The 16,445-nt window shown below is 36.9% G+C and overlaps 2 protein-coding genes across 6 annotated transcripts in view; one reads left to right on the top strand and one right to left on the bottom strand.

Annotated features, from left to right (window-relative positions):
- Window positions 1-5,816, bottom strand: part of LOC129254080 (15-hydroxyprostaglandin dehydrogenase [NAD(+)]-like) — a 21,759-nt gene extending 15,943 nt beyond the window's left edge. Inside the window, exon 1 of one of the 2 annotated variants that reach the window (XM_064095046.1) lies at window positions 5,645-5,816. The gene's annotated coding sequence lies outside the window, so the exon portion shown is untranslated. Of the gene's footprint in view, window positions 1-5,381 lie in introns of both variants that reach the window. The other variant, XM_064095045.1, reaches the window with a different exon arrangement.
- On the top strand, window positions 5,216-16,445 carry LOC129270985 (cyclin-dependent kinase 10-like). Of its 4 annotated transcripts, none has more exons than XM_054908332.2 (12): window positions 5,216-5,682; window positions 7,253-7,444; window positions 8,482-8,554; window positions 9,291-9,362; window positions 10,102-10,204; window positions 10,837-11,039; window positions 11,576-11,705; window positions 12,587-12,710; window positions 13,420-13,559; window positions 14,284-14,336; window positions 14,782-14,857; window positions 15,477-16,445. In XM_054908332.2, exons 2-12 carry the CDS (start codon window positions 7,298-7,300, stop codon window positions 15,547-15,549), a joined length of 1,194 nt encoding a protein of 397 aa, XP_054764307.1. In that variant the 5' UTR covers window positions 5,216-5,682; window positions 7,253-7,297; the 3' UTR covers window positions 15,550-16,445. The 4 variants fall into 4 exon arrangements, with proteins under 4 accessions (XP_054764307.1, XP_063951113.1, XP_063951114.1 ...); XM_064095043.1 differs by having other exon boundaries at window positions 5,511-5,712; XM_064095044.1 differs by having other exon boundaries at window positions 5,531-5,682; window positions 7,257-7,444.

The raw sequence follows: 16,445 nt of genomic DNA, 5'->3' as shown, positions 1-16,445 counted from the left end.
AAATTAATCCACCTCTAGACCTAGATCTATATTAGACCAAAAGCTTCAGTCTCTGTTATGTTGGTTGTTCAGCTGAACTCCGTTGGCTTCACTCACCAAATACAGAGACCGAAGTTCTAGCGCGATCTGTACAGGGGACTCAATGGCCATATGTTTATGTACTTAAGAGCGGATAAAACGGGGAAGTGAATTTGCGCGACAGCCGAGGTAAGTCACTGTTTTTGTTCCTTTTAACTTGATTTTTCTCTGTTTTTTGGCAATTAATGCCAAGAGGGAATATTAATTTGCATTTTGGTCGCGTTAATTTTCAAAAAATTTATTCATTAAAGACAAAAATTGAAGAGCCCCGATGGGGGGATTTTGCATTGCAAGTCCCCTAATGGTGGCTGCACGATAGCGAGCCGTCTGTGTACGAGGAGAAATAAAAAAAATAAAAAAATTTAAAAAACTCCTCGAAACAGACGGCTGCCAGCTGTCTAGATCTATATGAGTTACCCGGTACTTAGAAACGCCACCACGGCCACGAGGGCCCCGCCCCTCTCCGTATCGAATGCAGCTAGTATTAAGGCTCTATTATAGCTGCATCCCCCAATGAACAGTGCTCCTCGCCAGTCATACCGGGCCGTGCCCCGGCGCCCGTCCTTGCAGGTACCGTACCGTACGCTGCCCAATCGTCGCTCAGTTTACGTATTTTCCTTTATGTTTCATTCAATTAGCTATGATACCCTTACTTCTATATGTCAACTGAAAGAGAAAATACTGGAAAATTGTTTCATAGGATAATAATTATATGTCTTCAAAGCACCGCTGTGTAATTCGCCGTTTTCGGCACCCCTTGCGCCTGTCCCATTCGCCGCTCACCACTGCCCTAACTCCGCTCACTTAGCGCGCGCATTCATACATGTAGTTTATAAGGCCTGATACATGGATACTGTCTAACTCTTTTTTTTCTACCCTTTTTTCTTGCACTTCTGAGTGAGAAAGTGTGTAATTTTGTTGTGATTAAATGTATTGTTTACATGTTTTATAGTACTATACACTGTATAAAATGTTCCTTTCGCCAAGTGCAATTATTTTTAGGGCCTCAAACCTTTTGTTACTGATCTACGCCTATATATCATTTTTTTGTAATCCTTCAAACTTTATTCCGTATTTTTTATAAAATACATATTTTCAAAAAACCTTTCCCGAAATACTTTTAACTGATTTCAATTGTCTAATAATATGAATATGATTCTAATCCATTCATGAATTTTATGAGATTATTATTTATTTATTTCGGAAATGAAAAGTATATGAAATTAGAACAATTAATGTAATACAACATTAACAGAGTATAGATTGAGCACCCACTGGGTCAAATAAATTACTGTTGTTAATAAAGACCCTAACCAGTGCTATAATAAGGGTGCTTACATAAAATCGGAAGCGGATAAAAGAGTCAGCATGAACAAAAATGTTTAAAGAACAATATATATAATAGAATAACATGCTTGATATAGTTAAGTTAACATAATTAACTTAAAATATAAATATTGATGAATTTTCATTATTATGAATAAAACGCTATAAAACTCTTTTAGCACATTCGCCATTCAAAGTAATCATTTTCGCCGCTCATCCAACTTGAGTGCCCCCCCCCCTTGTCGTCCCTTCCGCTCATCGCCCCCTGATGCCATTGACCATTGATTTCCATTATTATTTTTTTATTATTAGAAATAATTATTTGCATCCTCTTTCAGGTTCTAATTCAAATTTGTTGCTTTTACACTGTCTTGACTCATTATTTATCAAGTATGTATTCGCGTATCCCACTTTTTTGTTTACTTTTTCGTTTACTCTTTATTTATTCCCCTACTTTCTCTTGTCGTATTGATATTTTATGGGACTCTCACTGCATATTCTTTGGAGCCTTCAACCAACAAGCTTTGCTTTTACTTTTAGCTCACTCATATCCACATCTCTCATTTTCTTTCTTTGTCATTATTTTAGAACCAATTACAAGAATACATTCTAGTACTTTTTTCTATTGTTATATTATGTATACATTTCATATTTTTACGATGTTTATTTATGCTTATCTATGAAAACTTGTATTGTATAATATTATTGTTTGTATTGAATTGTTGATTTTTTGAAAATGTGAAATGTTGACGTGCATAAACCTTGAACCCTGAACTCCGATAATATTTTTGGGGGATTCCCTTATATTGACTTTCATAAAAAAAAAGCTCATCTTGAAAAACAACAATAAATATTTAATCACCTCGCTGGTTCAAGTTCATATTCGAACTCCCGTCAATAATAAGAGAGGGAAAAAGACACTCAAGAAAATTCTATTTGTTCAAAATAAATTGTCAATTTAAATCCTGTTCCGTTTTCAAACAAAACACAATTAAAAAAAGGAAATCTCCAGAAACATGACAAAGTTTCATCTATTCAAATCATAGCAGGAAACTACTGACCGAGTTCAAAAGGCCTATATAGGCCCATTAGTGGGAGATTTTTCTTATTTATTCATTTAAATTCTTTATTTTATTTAGATTTATAGATATGAATCAGATAGGCATGCAGAATACGTATAGGTCTAATATAAGATATATGTATCATTAGGCTCATAAGTTATCACATATAGGCCTAATTACACATTTATTTGAGGTGACGTGTATAAAATCCTTGTTTCATTCCAATTAAATTATTCCTAAATTTCATACTCAGAGTAAATAATATTGGTAATCATCGAAATATGAATACGCCACATAAAAAAAACAGTATTACGATCGATAATAGCCTAGAAGACATGCCAGGGGCCTCGGAATCGGGGGAGGGGCTTCACCCCAGAACAAAAAAAAAACTATCCCTATATCTCCACGTTGTTTGTACGTCGGTATTGATAAACATCGAAGTCTCATTTTTTAGCATTGATGACCCTACGATTCGTTATAGAGCAAGATAATTTTTGGAAAACTTTTTCCCAAACACTTTGGGCCGGGACAATGATTACAATTTAATCTCGAAATATTTCTGGTGAACAGTGACAAACTCTTTTGATCATCTTTCAACATTTCTGTAAACGTCAGCTTATCTGCCTGCTCCATGATAAATCGTTGACGACCGAGGGGCTTTTATTTGCCGTCACCCTCAGCTAAAGGGAGAGAGAGGGGGAGGGAGAGAAGAAATCGAAGGAGAAGTGAGAGAGGAAATGTAAAAGAGTATAAAGAAGAAAAAATGGACGCGTCGCAAAAAAGACAACGGAAGAGGAAAATAATGAAATGAAAAAAAAAAGATTAAGAGGAAGGAAAACAAAAGGAAGAAGACAAGACGAAAATGAGAGTTGGGGGACCGACAAATACCTGTACCCTTCATTTAGAACAAAATAACTATTCAGCCTGCGCTTCGCGCCTGCATTGCCCGTATGTTTCATTATTCATGTCTTGTTTTCAAGTCATTCTCGGTCTGTAAGATAAAGCATCATTACAAAAGTGCTTAAAATGTCTCGTTTTTTCTCTGAATCAGGGGCGGAAATCTCTCCCAAAAAGTAGGGGGGGGGCAAGGGGCTGGAAAATTTGACAAGCAAAAAAATTTGTTCATGAATTCATATGACACTCGATCTCTTTTAAGACTTACTTTATTATTCATGCATTACAGTTATAATCTGCTCTAGCTAACATAATGAGCATAATAATATAGGCTGATCAATCGAGCTGATTTCTCTTAGAAAGTTGTACAAGCAAATATTACCACTATTCTTATTGAATGTTTCTTATGAGGTAGGCCTATACTGAATTATGACCTGAAATAAATTCAGACATTCCTACATTGTTTACACTTAATTTTCATCTCATATTAAATTCACGAGTTGAATTAGTAAAGTAATCAGGCGTTACCATGGCAACATACCATTACCATGCATTCAAATGAACTTATATCCATGCAGAACACTCTGTTGTTTTCGATATTTAATTCAAATGAGTTGGTCAAACCTATATAGATTTTGGCATTTTCATTGTCATTTTCCACCATTCATCTTTTCCCACCATAATGTTGATTTATGATGGCAATTCAATAAATGCCCCCAACGTACATGGCCAAAGTTCATTGACCTTAAATTACCTTTGACCGTGGCATGACCTGAAACTCACTATAGGATTTTCACTGACTCCCTTCTAAGTTTCATGAGTAGCTATAAAAACCTGTACGTAGGCCTATTTCAAACTTATGATTACATTTCACAAACTTATCCTGTTTTAAGATTTCAATGTTTAAGACGCCGCTCGCGCGGCGCCGTCGGAAAAAGCGGCGCCCTGTCTCTGCAGGCAATCAAGACAATTGTATTTTTCTGCGGGAAAGATAAGCCGTTACCATGGCAATGGATCTTTTGCAAATACTTTGATGACTTGATAGGCCTATGTCTAGAAATTGAATTTGGAAGGCTTAAGAATGATAGATTGGACCATTTAAATTGACAGGGTAATATGCCATATATATAGGCTCAATATGTTATTTTTTAAAAACATATTAAGTTGCCATGGCAACGGCGGAAGGAGGCATTTATGAAACTTGCAACAAGCGGATTCATGTTCAGCACCATCAAAATAGAGGAAATGACACAAAAATCAGATTCTAAAGAAAAGTCTACTTGAAAAATTATGACAATTCCGTTTAGGCCCTATACTCTTACAATGATTATCATACTACAATCAGGGTGAGCGAAGTTAGGGCAGGCTGCTATCTCAAGGTATGCCCTCGCTAATTCATTCACACAACAAATATTCATTCTAGAAAAATTTGTCATGACGACATATCAGGACCTCCCGCACCTGCGACTCTCACATTTTCATTCATCATATAAGAATATAACATTTTTCACTGTTTTTAGGAGTTTTTAAAGTGATTGAAAAAAAACCGTAATTTGGTGCAGTTGCGGTACAGTTGATCGAAGTTCAAACAGTTATCGGGTTACTTTACATTTAAAGCAGTATTTCACGATGATTTATTAAGGGATTGATTTTATTTTTCCACACTTTGTTTTTTCATGTAATGGTCTCCTCTTGGGTGCTTAATTATGCGAGTATACTCAACAATAAGGAATTTAGGGACGAATTTAAAATGATAATCATAATATTAATAAGCAGCGTGCTCATCGCGCTTGTGAGGATGAGGGTGAGCGAGAATTGGGCAGCGTACGGTACCGGTACCTGGCCTGCACGGCCTCGCCTCGGGAATCAAACTTCACTTGTGTTGTGGTTGTGCATTTTCTCTCAGCTCAGCTCAGCTCACTGTTCCGTGCAGATCCTTTCCTTTTCCGCATTGATTTAATGATCACATAAAGTGAAATGAATTGGCAAAGGCATTTATTTATGTATCTTTTTTTTCCTTACCTCTTGTTTTCGATTCACAACCAAGAATACTAAATTACCGCCACAGATCTAGATATACCGTACATCCGTACATACACAATCCGGCCGCGCCGCCTCAGCTCCGAGCTAGCTAGCTAGCTCCGGGGGCGCGGCGCGCGGCAGATCCGATTGAGCTAGATCCGGGGGCCAGAGCAATCGTTTTGGACAGATGCACGGACGTTTTTGCTTTTCAGTTACAAATACAAATTTACAATTATTGAGTCAACAATCTTTTCAACATTCACCTGAATTACGTAGCAACGGCGCCGTCAGGAGATATCGCGTGAGTTTACAGATGCTAACTGATGGTACGGTACGGTAAAGTTGGGTAAACTATTTTTAAGGGTTGAAAATTTTTTCACGGCATAGGAGCTAGAGGCCGCTACCATCACGGGCGCATGCAATTCCCATATATGCAATATATAAGGGGGATGACACAAGTTCGTGACTTAGTAATTTCAATAGCACATGAGCTTAATCTCTGGGTATAGATTAGGAGAGGTTAGCGGGCATACATGGAGGTGTGACCAGCGAGTGATTAATATAATGTGTGTGTGGCCTGTGTTCCTGACCGACATTGTATCATGACTTCATGTGGTTGTGAATTTACGCATAAAAAAATAGTGTTTTTAAAGGACAAGTCCACCACAACTAAAAGTTGATTTGAATAAAAAGAGAAAAATTCAACAAGCATAACACTGAAAATTTCATCAAAATCGGATGTAAAATAAGTTAAAGTTATGGCATTTCAAAATTTCGCTTCATTTCACAAAACAGTTATATGCACATCTCGGTCGGTATGCAAATGAGGAACTGATGACATCACTCACTCACTATTTCGTTTGTATTTTATTATATGAAATATGAAATATTTTTATTTTCTTGTCATTGTCATGTGAAATGAAGTTTCATTCCTCCCTGAACACGTGGAATTCCATTATTTTAATATTTTGTGCTTCAGGCAAGGAGGTCCTAATCGTCAAATTCGTAAAAATTGAAATATTGTATAATTCAAACAATAAAAAACAAAAGAAATAGTGAGTGAGTGACATCATCGACTCTCTCATTTGGATGTAACTGGCTCGTTCATGTAACTATTTTGTGAAAAATAAGCGAAACTTTGAAATGTCATAACTTTCTTATTTTACATCCGATTTTGATGAAATTTTCAGCATTGTGCTAGTCTGATTTTTCTCTGTTGATTCAAATCAACATTTTTCTGAGGTGGACTTGACCTTTAACTAGATCTAAGAGTAAGACTAATTAACATTTTAAAAAGCTAAATCAGTGATTTTATTTATTTAAATTGTTTTTCCAAAAGAAAACACATGTTCCGTAATACATTTCAATACAACTACAAGTGAGCATTTTGCAGTAAGGAGACAGCTCGACGGCTAAACGTCGGGAGGTGCAATTGAAACTTAAATCATTAAATAGGAAATTTATCTAACAGTTAGTAGGCGAAATATTTACTCTTATAAATGCTATGTAGGTAGACCCGATTCTACTGTGTATGTGTGACAAGTTTGAAGAATTTATTGTGTTAATAATATGTTTAATAATTATAATATGATTGAATCTATGAAAAGTGTTTTATATATGGTCCACCAGTGACCATCATCCTACCTGTTAAATTGTGAGTACCAAAGTAGTGCTATCTATTGGCAACAGGATTGGAATGAAGAATGTTAAGGCTGCTAAAGTTACTTATTATACAGACTGAAAAAATGCAAGTCAATTTTCTGAATCATACCTTTGGAAAAGATATGATCACCTAATGGTCATCTGAGTAAGTATTCCACCTTCCCTCTCTCTCTTCATTCATCCTTTCTCTCTTATTCTCTACTTTTTAGGTAGTTTGGCATTGAATATTTTTTAGTAAAAAAACAGACATAAGTATGAGCACCGGAGATGGTCAAATTTCCAGCCAGCTTAGACGGCAGTCATCTGATAATTCTGGGTCCCCTCCCAGCCTTTCAGAGAAGGTTACTCACCTGACCTCTATAGCTACAGGTCAACTTATGAAGATACCAGAAGAGGATAGGGTAAGGATATTGATTTCTGACTCTCTACCCCCCCCCCCCCCCTTCCTCTCTCCTCCACCTGCTCCTCCACTCCCCTATCATATGCCCTCTTTTCTTCTTCCCTCTCCTCTTCTAGACCCTCTCATTCCCCTTTTCATCTTACCCCCCTCCCTGCTGATAGACCTACTGCTTCTCCTTCCTGCTACTGCCTGTCCTTCTGCTTCTCCTTGTCTTCCATAATGATCCTTCTCTTTCCTCTACTCCTGCCTCTTCTCAAGTCTTTCCTCGTCCCCTGCTCTTCCCCTGCTCTCCTTTCTTCATTGTATTACTGCCAGTGCAGCTAATCCCTCTGATACTCCCTTCCTCCTCATTCCCTTTGTCCCCTTCTCCCTCTCCTACCAACCCTCCTCCACCCCTCCGTACTATTTACTTTGCGTAACTGAAATGGCACCTTCTACTGTTGAGTCCTATCATGTATTGTTCAAAGGTGAGGAATCCTTCAAGTCAGACAAGCCTATATAAAACAGAAAAAAAAATCAATTTTTATTTTACATGGGCTACTTTTCACAACCAACTGCTGTTATCTGAGCCACATCAGATAACTTTAACATCGCAGGAAATTGGGATTTTCTGGGGCTCTTTTTAATTTCCAGGGCTCTCTTGAGCATTTCGGGGGCGAAATTGCCCCCATACCTAGCCAGGAGGCCCCTAGAGATTAATTCATTTAGTACGTAGTAAATGAATTAATCTCTAGGAGCCTCCTGGCTACTCATACCCCGTGGAACTTTTTTTCTTGCTATAAAATTGATATTTTTGTTGAGCCATTGATACTAAATTGTACTTTTAATTGTTGTTCTTCCTGAAATATTCAACCAACTAGAATCATTTATATTATCATATCTTCATACCAACATTGACTGACCTTTTGCAACCATACTGTAGTTTCCAAAAAGTAGATTAATGTGAAATCCAGTTTTTAATGGATATCTCTAAACTCATTAATTATAATGTACTGTAGATGAATAGCAAAAGATTTGTTTTTAATTTTTCACTTTCAGCTTGGCCTATGTAGAAGCGTTTCTGAATTTGAGAAGCTGAATCGAATTGGAGAAGGAACTTATGGCATTGTGTGTAAGTATATTCAGCTGTCCATAATAGATAGTTGTCCAAACTACTTATTTAGAAATTTGTTTTGTTGTACTACTTTAATTTAGAAAAGGTGCGGGAGACTTAAAAGAAAAAAGTCACAAAACATTGCAGTGATAGCTTTTCGCATTCCAAAAATATTACCCCCCCCCCCCCCCCGGCCTAATTAGGGTTAACTGTCAAATCTTAGGACCACAAATTCTGTTCAAATGGAACTGATTTGCATTTGTTCTTTTGTTGGTCTCGAAAATTGACTTGACACATGCGATAACTAGACAGTGAAGACAACTTTGACCAAATTATTGAAAGTATGATGAAGACAAGAAGTCCAATTTAATGAATCATGGAAATAGATTAACAAGGGTTATCAAATTGATTCTTTTCTTAGAATATTAGATGTCAGTGAAAAAAGGGGTTATTTAAGATAAATTCAATTAAGTATTTCATCAAATTCTACAAAACTAGTTCAACTGGGTCATCAGTTAAAGCTACATGTATATTTGACATTGCTGGTTTCAGAGTCAAAAGTCAACGGGTGTTTGATCCAATGGAAAATCTTTACAGTACTTAAAGAATGAGATTCATAAAAAGTTAGAATTGTGGTCTTAAATCCTCAAATGTTGTTCTGCTGAATTATGCCTACAATGCTTGGTTTATTGGATCTAGTCATGTATAGATGTAGACATGTATTTTCAAACCCTTATTTGCTTTTCCTTTTCAGATCGTGCCCGTGACATGAAGAGCAAGCAGATTGTGGCACTGAAGAAAGTTCGCATGGAGAAAGAGAAAGATGGTAGGCTTTCTTAAAAGTTGCTTTCAAATATTGATAACTGTTCCTGCTCTTATTTGCAGATCTAGATATTTAAAAAGTAAATTCTTGGTAATAATAAGCTGAACACAGATTATGGTGATGAGAAAATAAGAGAGAGAAGGAGGAAAAGGGAGACTGAGTGAGAGAGGGAAAATGGAGAGAAAGAGAGGGACAGCAGTGGTGTAACAGGGAGGGGGAGGCTGCCCCCCCCCCCCCCGGCAGATTTTGCTGGGAAAGAGGTAATGGAAAAGAAATGGGAAAGAAAGAATGTAAACTGAAGAAAGGTAAAACGAAAGGAAAGAGGAAACAGGAAGGAAGAAGAACATGTGAGAAAGAACAAATTATTCTGAAATACTAATACATTAGCATGATAAGTAAGAAAGGGAAATAATTAAAAGATCTGGCAAAGAGGCACGGAAAAAAATGGCGGGAAAGGGAAAGAAAAGAAATGGGAAATAAAGAGGTAGTATGGAATTATGAAAGTTCATGCTTTGACATTATGCTTGTGAGAGCTATACAACAAAAATTCTATGGCATATATGATATTTTCCTTATTCTTAGTCAAATATAAATGCAGTATAGTTATAATGAAAAAAAAACTATGTGATAATCTTAAGAAATGAAAAGTGGTTCTGATTGTTGACTGCTTATCCTGTATAGAAAATGGTTATAAATTAAGAATTTAGTCGTAATAACCAGTACCAATTTGATCTTCTGGTAGGTTTACCAATCAGTGGCCTTCGAGAGATCCATCTTCTGATCAACCTCAGACATGAGAATGTGGTAGAACTCCGAGAGGTAGTTGTTGGTCAGCATCTTGACAGGTAGGTATTGCTGCTCTCGTTCCTCTTCAGAGGAGAGGGGAGGGGGTCTTTGAAGGAATGGCGGAAAACATACATTTAATTGTAGGTCCCCATCAATCATAATATTTGCAGTCAACTGAAAGTTGAGTTTCTAGCCTACTAGTTAATTTGCTTTAGTGGAAATTGATCCACAAATTTAAAATGTCATTCAATTGTTTGCAATAGATGTTTGTAATGAATTTCCAAGTTTCTTGCAACACTCCCTTAGACTTGTTCATCATGTGCCCACGTATGCACTTCCAGAACAGAAAAATTGAGTTTTAGAAATCATGATATAACTAATTTGCATACATTTCATGTTATTCATATATTTGTGTCTAATCATAAAATAGTGCTTAGTTCATTACATGTATTGCAATTCCATATCTCATCTTGGAATTCTGTCAATGGTGGAGTTATTTATTTCATTTTAATAGCAGATTCAGCTCAAATCTTGGATGGCTTTGACTTTTCTTGTCAATCAAGGGTAAAATTATCAAGTTGCGATGATCTATTCCAAGCTGTTTATAGAGATCATCAAGTTCAATTTACAGTTTTATTTTCTTCCCAAATCACTCCCCCCCCCCCCATTCCGAACCATCTACCATCAACAGTATATTTCTAGTGATGCAGTACTGTGAGCAGGACCTTGCCAGCTTGCTTGACAACATGCCTTCCCCGTTCACAGAGACCCAGGTCAAATGCCTTGCCCTCCAGATGCTGCGAGGACTGCGCTATCTCCATGACAACTTTGTCATCCACCGAGATCTAAAGGTCTCTAATCTCCTGGTGACGGACAAGGGCTGCCTCAAGATAGGTAAGTTTTCAAAAGTTCTACTCTCTCCCATCTCTGCCTTCCTCCCCCACTATACCCCTCCTTCCCTTATTCTATAAGTCACTCAAATCACACAGTTGGTTTTACATGGACCTATGAATTATTAAAACAATTGGTATTAAGTTCATACCTTCACCATTGTCTCCTGTTTCCATTTTATCTTTCGCTCTCCATCCCACCCCCCCCCCATCTCTCTGATTGTGGTTGAAAAGTGAAAATGATACATAAGAATATATGGCTCTTTAAAAAAAATTGTGCTGTCTGAATTAAATGTGCTAGGAATTGCAATATTCCTTTGTTTATTCCTTAGAAGTAGAAGAGTCATTGAAAACTGAAAAGGAAAGATTAGCGCATTGATGTGTGATAATGTATAAACTCCTAATCTCTTACCATGTTTGAAATACAATCTCCCTTTTTTCTATATTGAAAATAATTATTAAATCCTTCACTAGAAAAATAGTGTGCTACTGTACTGCATTTAGTGGATCTAAGGCAATTATTTTTACTCTTTTCTTCAGCTGACTTTGGTCTTGCCAGGCGCTATGGTCTCCCTGTTCGACCTATGACCCCTAGGGTCGTGACCCTGTGGTACAGAGCTCCAGAGCTTTTGTTTGGTTCCACAGATCAGACCACAGCCATAGATATGTGGTAGGTAAACATGGCGTATCTAAATACTGCCCAAGGGTATAGCTATTAACATCCCTGGAATTACTATGCACCATCATAATCTGTGGAATGTTAAATGTCCCTGAATCTTTGCTGAATTTTTTTCACACATTTGAATATTTTTACTATCATATTTCATATTTCATTTGTTTTTTCTTTCTAGCTTTTATTCTTGTCCTCTCTGCAAAATGACCTATTTGGTTGACAAGGAATTTTTACCATTTTGGAATAGAACATGTCAGGGTTGTGAACAAAGTATATTCCATACCTTAGGTAATCTCTTAAAGCTAAGTTCCTGTATTTTCAGCAAACAACAATTTCATGAGAAAGTCTTCAAAATCATGGATAGATTTTGACCTTTATGTCCATATACTCCTGACTGGAATGCCGTGCTTGTCTTATAAATTCATCATCAAGTTCACGTTGTCTACCAGAATTGATTAAACCAAATAAATGGATAAATCATTAGGCACATATTTTTTTTTTATTTATACATATTTTTTTTATTTGTGGCCCAGTGGATAAGTCTTCTGACTTTGAAACAGGGTCCTGGGTTCGAATCCCAGCCATGGCGTAATTTCCTTCAGCAAGAAATTTATCCACATTGTGCTGCACTCAACCCAGGTGAGGTGAATGGGTTCCCGGCAGGATTAATTCCTTGAATGCATGAGCGCTTGAAGGCAGCTCGAGCTAATAATAACAATAACATCGAAACTCATAATAGAATATTTCTAGATAGATGGCGCTATATAAATGCCTATTATTATTATTATCATTATTATACATATTCTGTTTGAAATCACTTTACCACAACCGGCATTGACATGTAACGTTTTGTCTTTATCCTTTGTTTGGGTTCACAGGGCAGCAGGATGTATCCTTGGTGAGCTCCTTGTCAACAAACCCCTCATGCCAGGAGCTTCAGAACTTCACCAAATTAACCACATCATAGACCTTGTCGGGACTCCTAATGATACCATCTGGCCCGTGAGTTCCTCAAATCAAATTTGGCTAATAAATCTACATAATTGAGACATGCATGCTATTTATCTGGAGTGTTGTGGCCCAGTGGATTAGTCTTCGGACTTTGAAACAGGTTTGTGGGTTCAAATCCCAGCCATGGCGTAATTTCCTTCGGCAAGAAATTTATCCACACTGTGCTGCACTCGACCCAGGTGAGGTAAATGGGTACCTGGCAGGAATTTATTCCTTGAAATGCCACCGCGCTGTAAAAGGCTGCGGGGCTAAAGCCAGGGTAATAATATCCAATTAAGCGCATAGGGACGCATTTGGCAGTGATATGCGCTACATAAGCATGTTAGTATTATTATTATCATTATTATTATTTAGATATTGTATTTTGATTTGTGGTTTATTTGGATTTATCTGATGACATAGGATTAGGGTTTGTGTTGAGTTTTAAGTTTATGTCTGATGTGATATGCTTATTTTCCTCAGGAATAATTTTCACCAAGGCAAATTTCACAAATCTACTCTACATGAATTATGTTTATCCTCTATCATGTACATCTGTGGCTCCATCTTATGAGATCTTGTATTTTGTACTCTAATGTTTTGATATAAGAGGTTATAATGACTCCTAATTACATACCTGACCCCATTGCTGTTTTTTTTACCTTTGTATGCAAGACGAAGAAATCAATGAATTGGTGTTTCATTATTCATTTATTATTAGGGATTCTCAGAGCTTACTATGGTCCAGAATTTTACTCTGAAGAAGCAGCCGTACAACAATCTGAAAGCCAAATTCCAATGGTTATCCCAATCCGGCCTGCGTCTTCTTAACTCTCTTCTTATGTACGATCCAAAGAAAAGGTAACACGCATACTGCCAGTTTGTATTGCTATTCTAAAGTATGAAGTGATAAACTGAAATTGAAACCTTTCCTTGCAATATCTTGAATATGATAATCATACATTAAGGGTAATATTAAATCAATATATCATTGTCTGAGCTCATTCAAGGCAAGTCCGAATGAATATCAAGACACACAATTTCATGTCAGACAAAATGTTATGTTCTATTAAAAAAAATATGTTATCATAATAAACTGAGTTCCTGGTTGATATTAAAGGAAATTTGACATTTGCAGAAGTGGTTAACGGTACACCATGTGTAAAGTCCTGGAGGGATTGAGTGGATAGAAATGGGGATGAAATGGAAAGGTGAGAAAGTGGAGGTTGGGAAGTAGAGTATTCTTTTCGAAATGAGTAGTCCGCTCAAAATGAGTGCAGTCCAAACCAGAAGGAGTGGAAAGCTGAGTAGTAGGCAGGGTGAGAGGCTTGAGTAGAAGAGAAAAGGCTGGCTTGAGTTGGCAAATGGAGTAGTAGCAGGAGCAGTAAACCACTTCTTCAATTGTTCATACCACCATGCAAACGTTCAAATATCATCTAAAATTGATATGATCTCAAAATTAAAAAAATTGCTAATTGTGCATTATTCAAGAATATACAAAATCTTATCATTGGCAGCAATTCAAGAATATACAAAATCTTATCATTGGCAGCAATTCAATAATTATCCCTCATTTCCATTGCAGAGCTTCAGCAGAGGAGAGCTTACAGAATTCCTATTTCAAAGAACAGCCTTTACGTGAGTGATTTTTAAAACTTCCATCATGTGATATAATAGTGTGTTCACAAGTCAGATATACTCTTTAACTCTGGTTAAGGGGTAGTGGGAAATTTCGACCATAATATCATTGTTGTCCTTAGAGTTGATATATGTTCATTATGGCAAGACGGTTGGTTCGGGATGATTTGCCTTGTTTCCATGTTATTCAGGGAAGCGTTTCATCAACAATTTTGTCCGACAAGTTGTCAGACCTGAAAACTTCCCTTGATTTTGACTGGCTGAGGAGGACAGTTCCTATGGAAACTGTCTGATAAAACAGAAATTGTCGGATAAAAAGTCTGACAAGTCCTTTCACGAAACGCTATATGCCTCTGCATTTTAACCGGGGCTGCTATGTTCTTATTGCCAATGGATGAAACGTAATGTAATGTGGCAGTTTTTGTTCTCTCTTTTTTTTTTACAGCTTGTGACAAAGCCTTGATGCCAACATTCCCTCATCATCGTAACAAGAGAAAATCCAACACAAGGCCCGAGCATAAGTAAGAAATTATCCTTCTCACTCAGTTTAATTCAAATTCAACAAATGCTCATCGTGAGCAGTGTCAGTGTTGGTTGGGCCTGATGATTACCATGTACTTTATAAACGTTTGCATAGGTATGAATCTCGCCTTTTGTTACCTCCCTGACTTTTAAAAAAGGGTTACTATTTCATTTCTTCTCAACATGAATGAGGTCAATGAAAAGTACCAGAATTTTGGATCAAATGGAGCAATATATTCTCAATTCTTCGAAAAAATAAGAAATAATTCATGACCATTGAAGCGATGCAAGTTACACTTCAATAACCAGAGAAAGGTCTGAAAAACATATAATGTTCAATGATTTATTATCATCATGCATGATGTGTACAAATTGATTACAATTTGGAACTAGGTTATGAATTTTGTTCATCTCCTCTTTTTACAGTGATAATGAATGGTGCACATATAATTCCTTTGGACACTGTATGTTCAAAGAATAATAAAATGAAGTGCTTTTGAAGTACTCTGACAAATTAAGTGTCATTTCCAACAGTATACATAACCTTTATAGCTAAATTGTAAAAGGACTTCAGAGTTCTACAGTAATTTGCATTTTTCCTTCCTTTTTTATTTCAAGACCTTCACAATATGGAAAGAATGAACTGGGAGTTGCATTTGGATCTGGAGACACCAAGAAGAGTAAAAGATGATGCGAGTCTTCCATTGACTAGAATGCACAAGATGTAAGCCCTATGATGGAGAGGCTTGCTCTTGATCTAAGATGGCATTTGAGTGCCCCTTCTGAGGATGGACAGGTGAATGCCAGGATTTGTCCAGGTCCTCTCCAGGCCTTCCTGGGCCAAGTGCGAAGATGGCTTCTGTAGACTTAAGGTCTATCCTCAATATCTCTGTTCTTCAATCCCAGCGGTGGTTAAGTTTGTAAATCAAAGTGAATAAAAGATGTCATGGACATGGGTTAGGTTAGGTGAACAGTAGAGATGTGCTCGAGCCCGGGTTGACATTTTGGATGCATCACTGTACCTCTTATGTGTACAAAATGGACTCTGTGAAAATGCGTACTTTCAAAAAGAAGGTTATGACAAGGGCTCTGCTTCAATTACTGTATTGCGAATTACAATAAATAGCGAGACAGTAGGGGAAGGCGGGGTAAGTTGAGCATAGGGGCAAGTTGAGCCACCAGCCCCAGGCCAATAATGAATGAGCAAGACATTGTGGTGGTGTCATGTATTGATGACCCATTACATAACCCTTAACCCAACCACATTGTTTTCAACTTTGAAACAAAAAGTATTTTTTTAGAGGGAAAAATACACATTTTAGCCAAAAAAGTAAAAAAGGGTGTGAAATAGATAAGTGCTTTTTACCTGCACACGTCTTTTAATATAATAAATAAATAAGAACAATATTGTTAGTCCAGGTATGGATTCTCATTCTTGTCATAGTCTTTACATGATGGATGCATAAGAAATGTTTGGATGTGAAAATATCGCATTAAGTTCGGACTGGGGTAATTTGAGCCAGCCAACATGGGGCAAGTTGAGCCATAGTAATTATTATGGTAATGTATAATAAAAAAATAAAAGAA

This window comes from Lytechinus pictus, chromosome 2, assembly GCF_037042905.1.
Source record: "Lytechinus pictus isolate F3 Inbred chromosome 2, Lp3.0, whole genome shotgun sequence".
NCBI lineage: Eukaryota > Metazoa > Echinodermata > Echinoidea > Temnopleuroida > Toxopneustidae > Lytechinus > Lytechinus pictus.
Note: the sequence above shows the minus strand (reverse complement) of the source record. Positions and strands in the feature narration are given on the sequence as shown.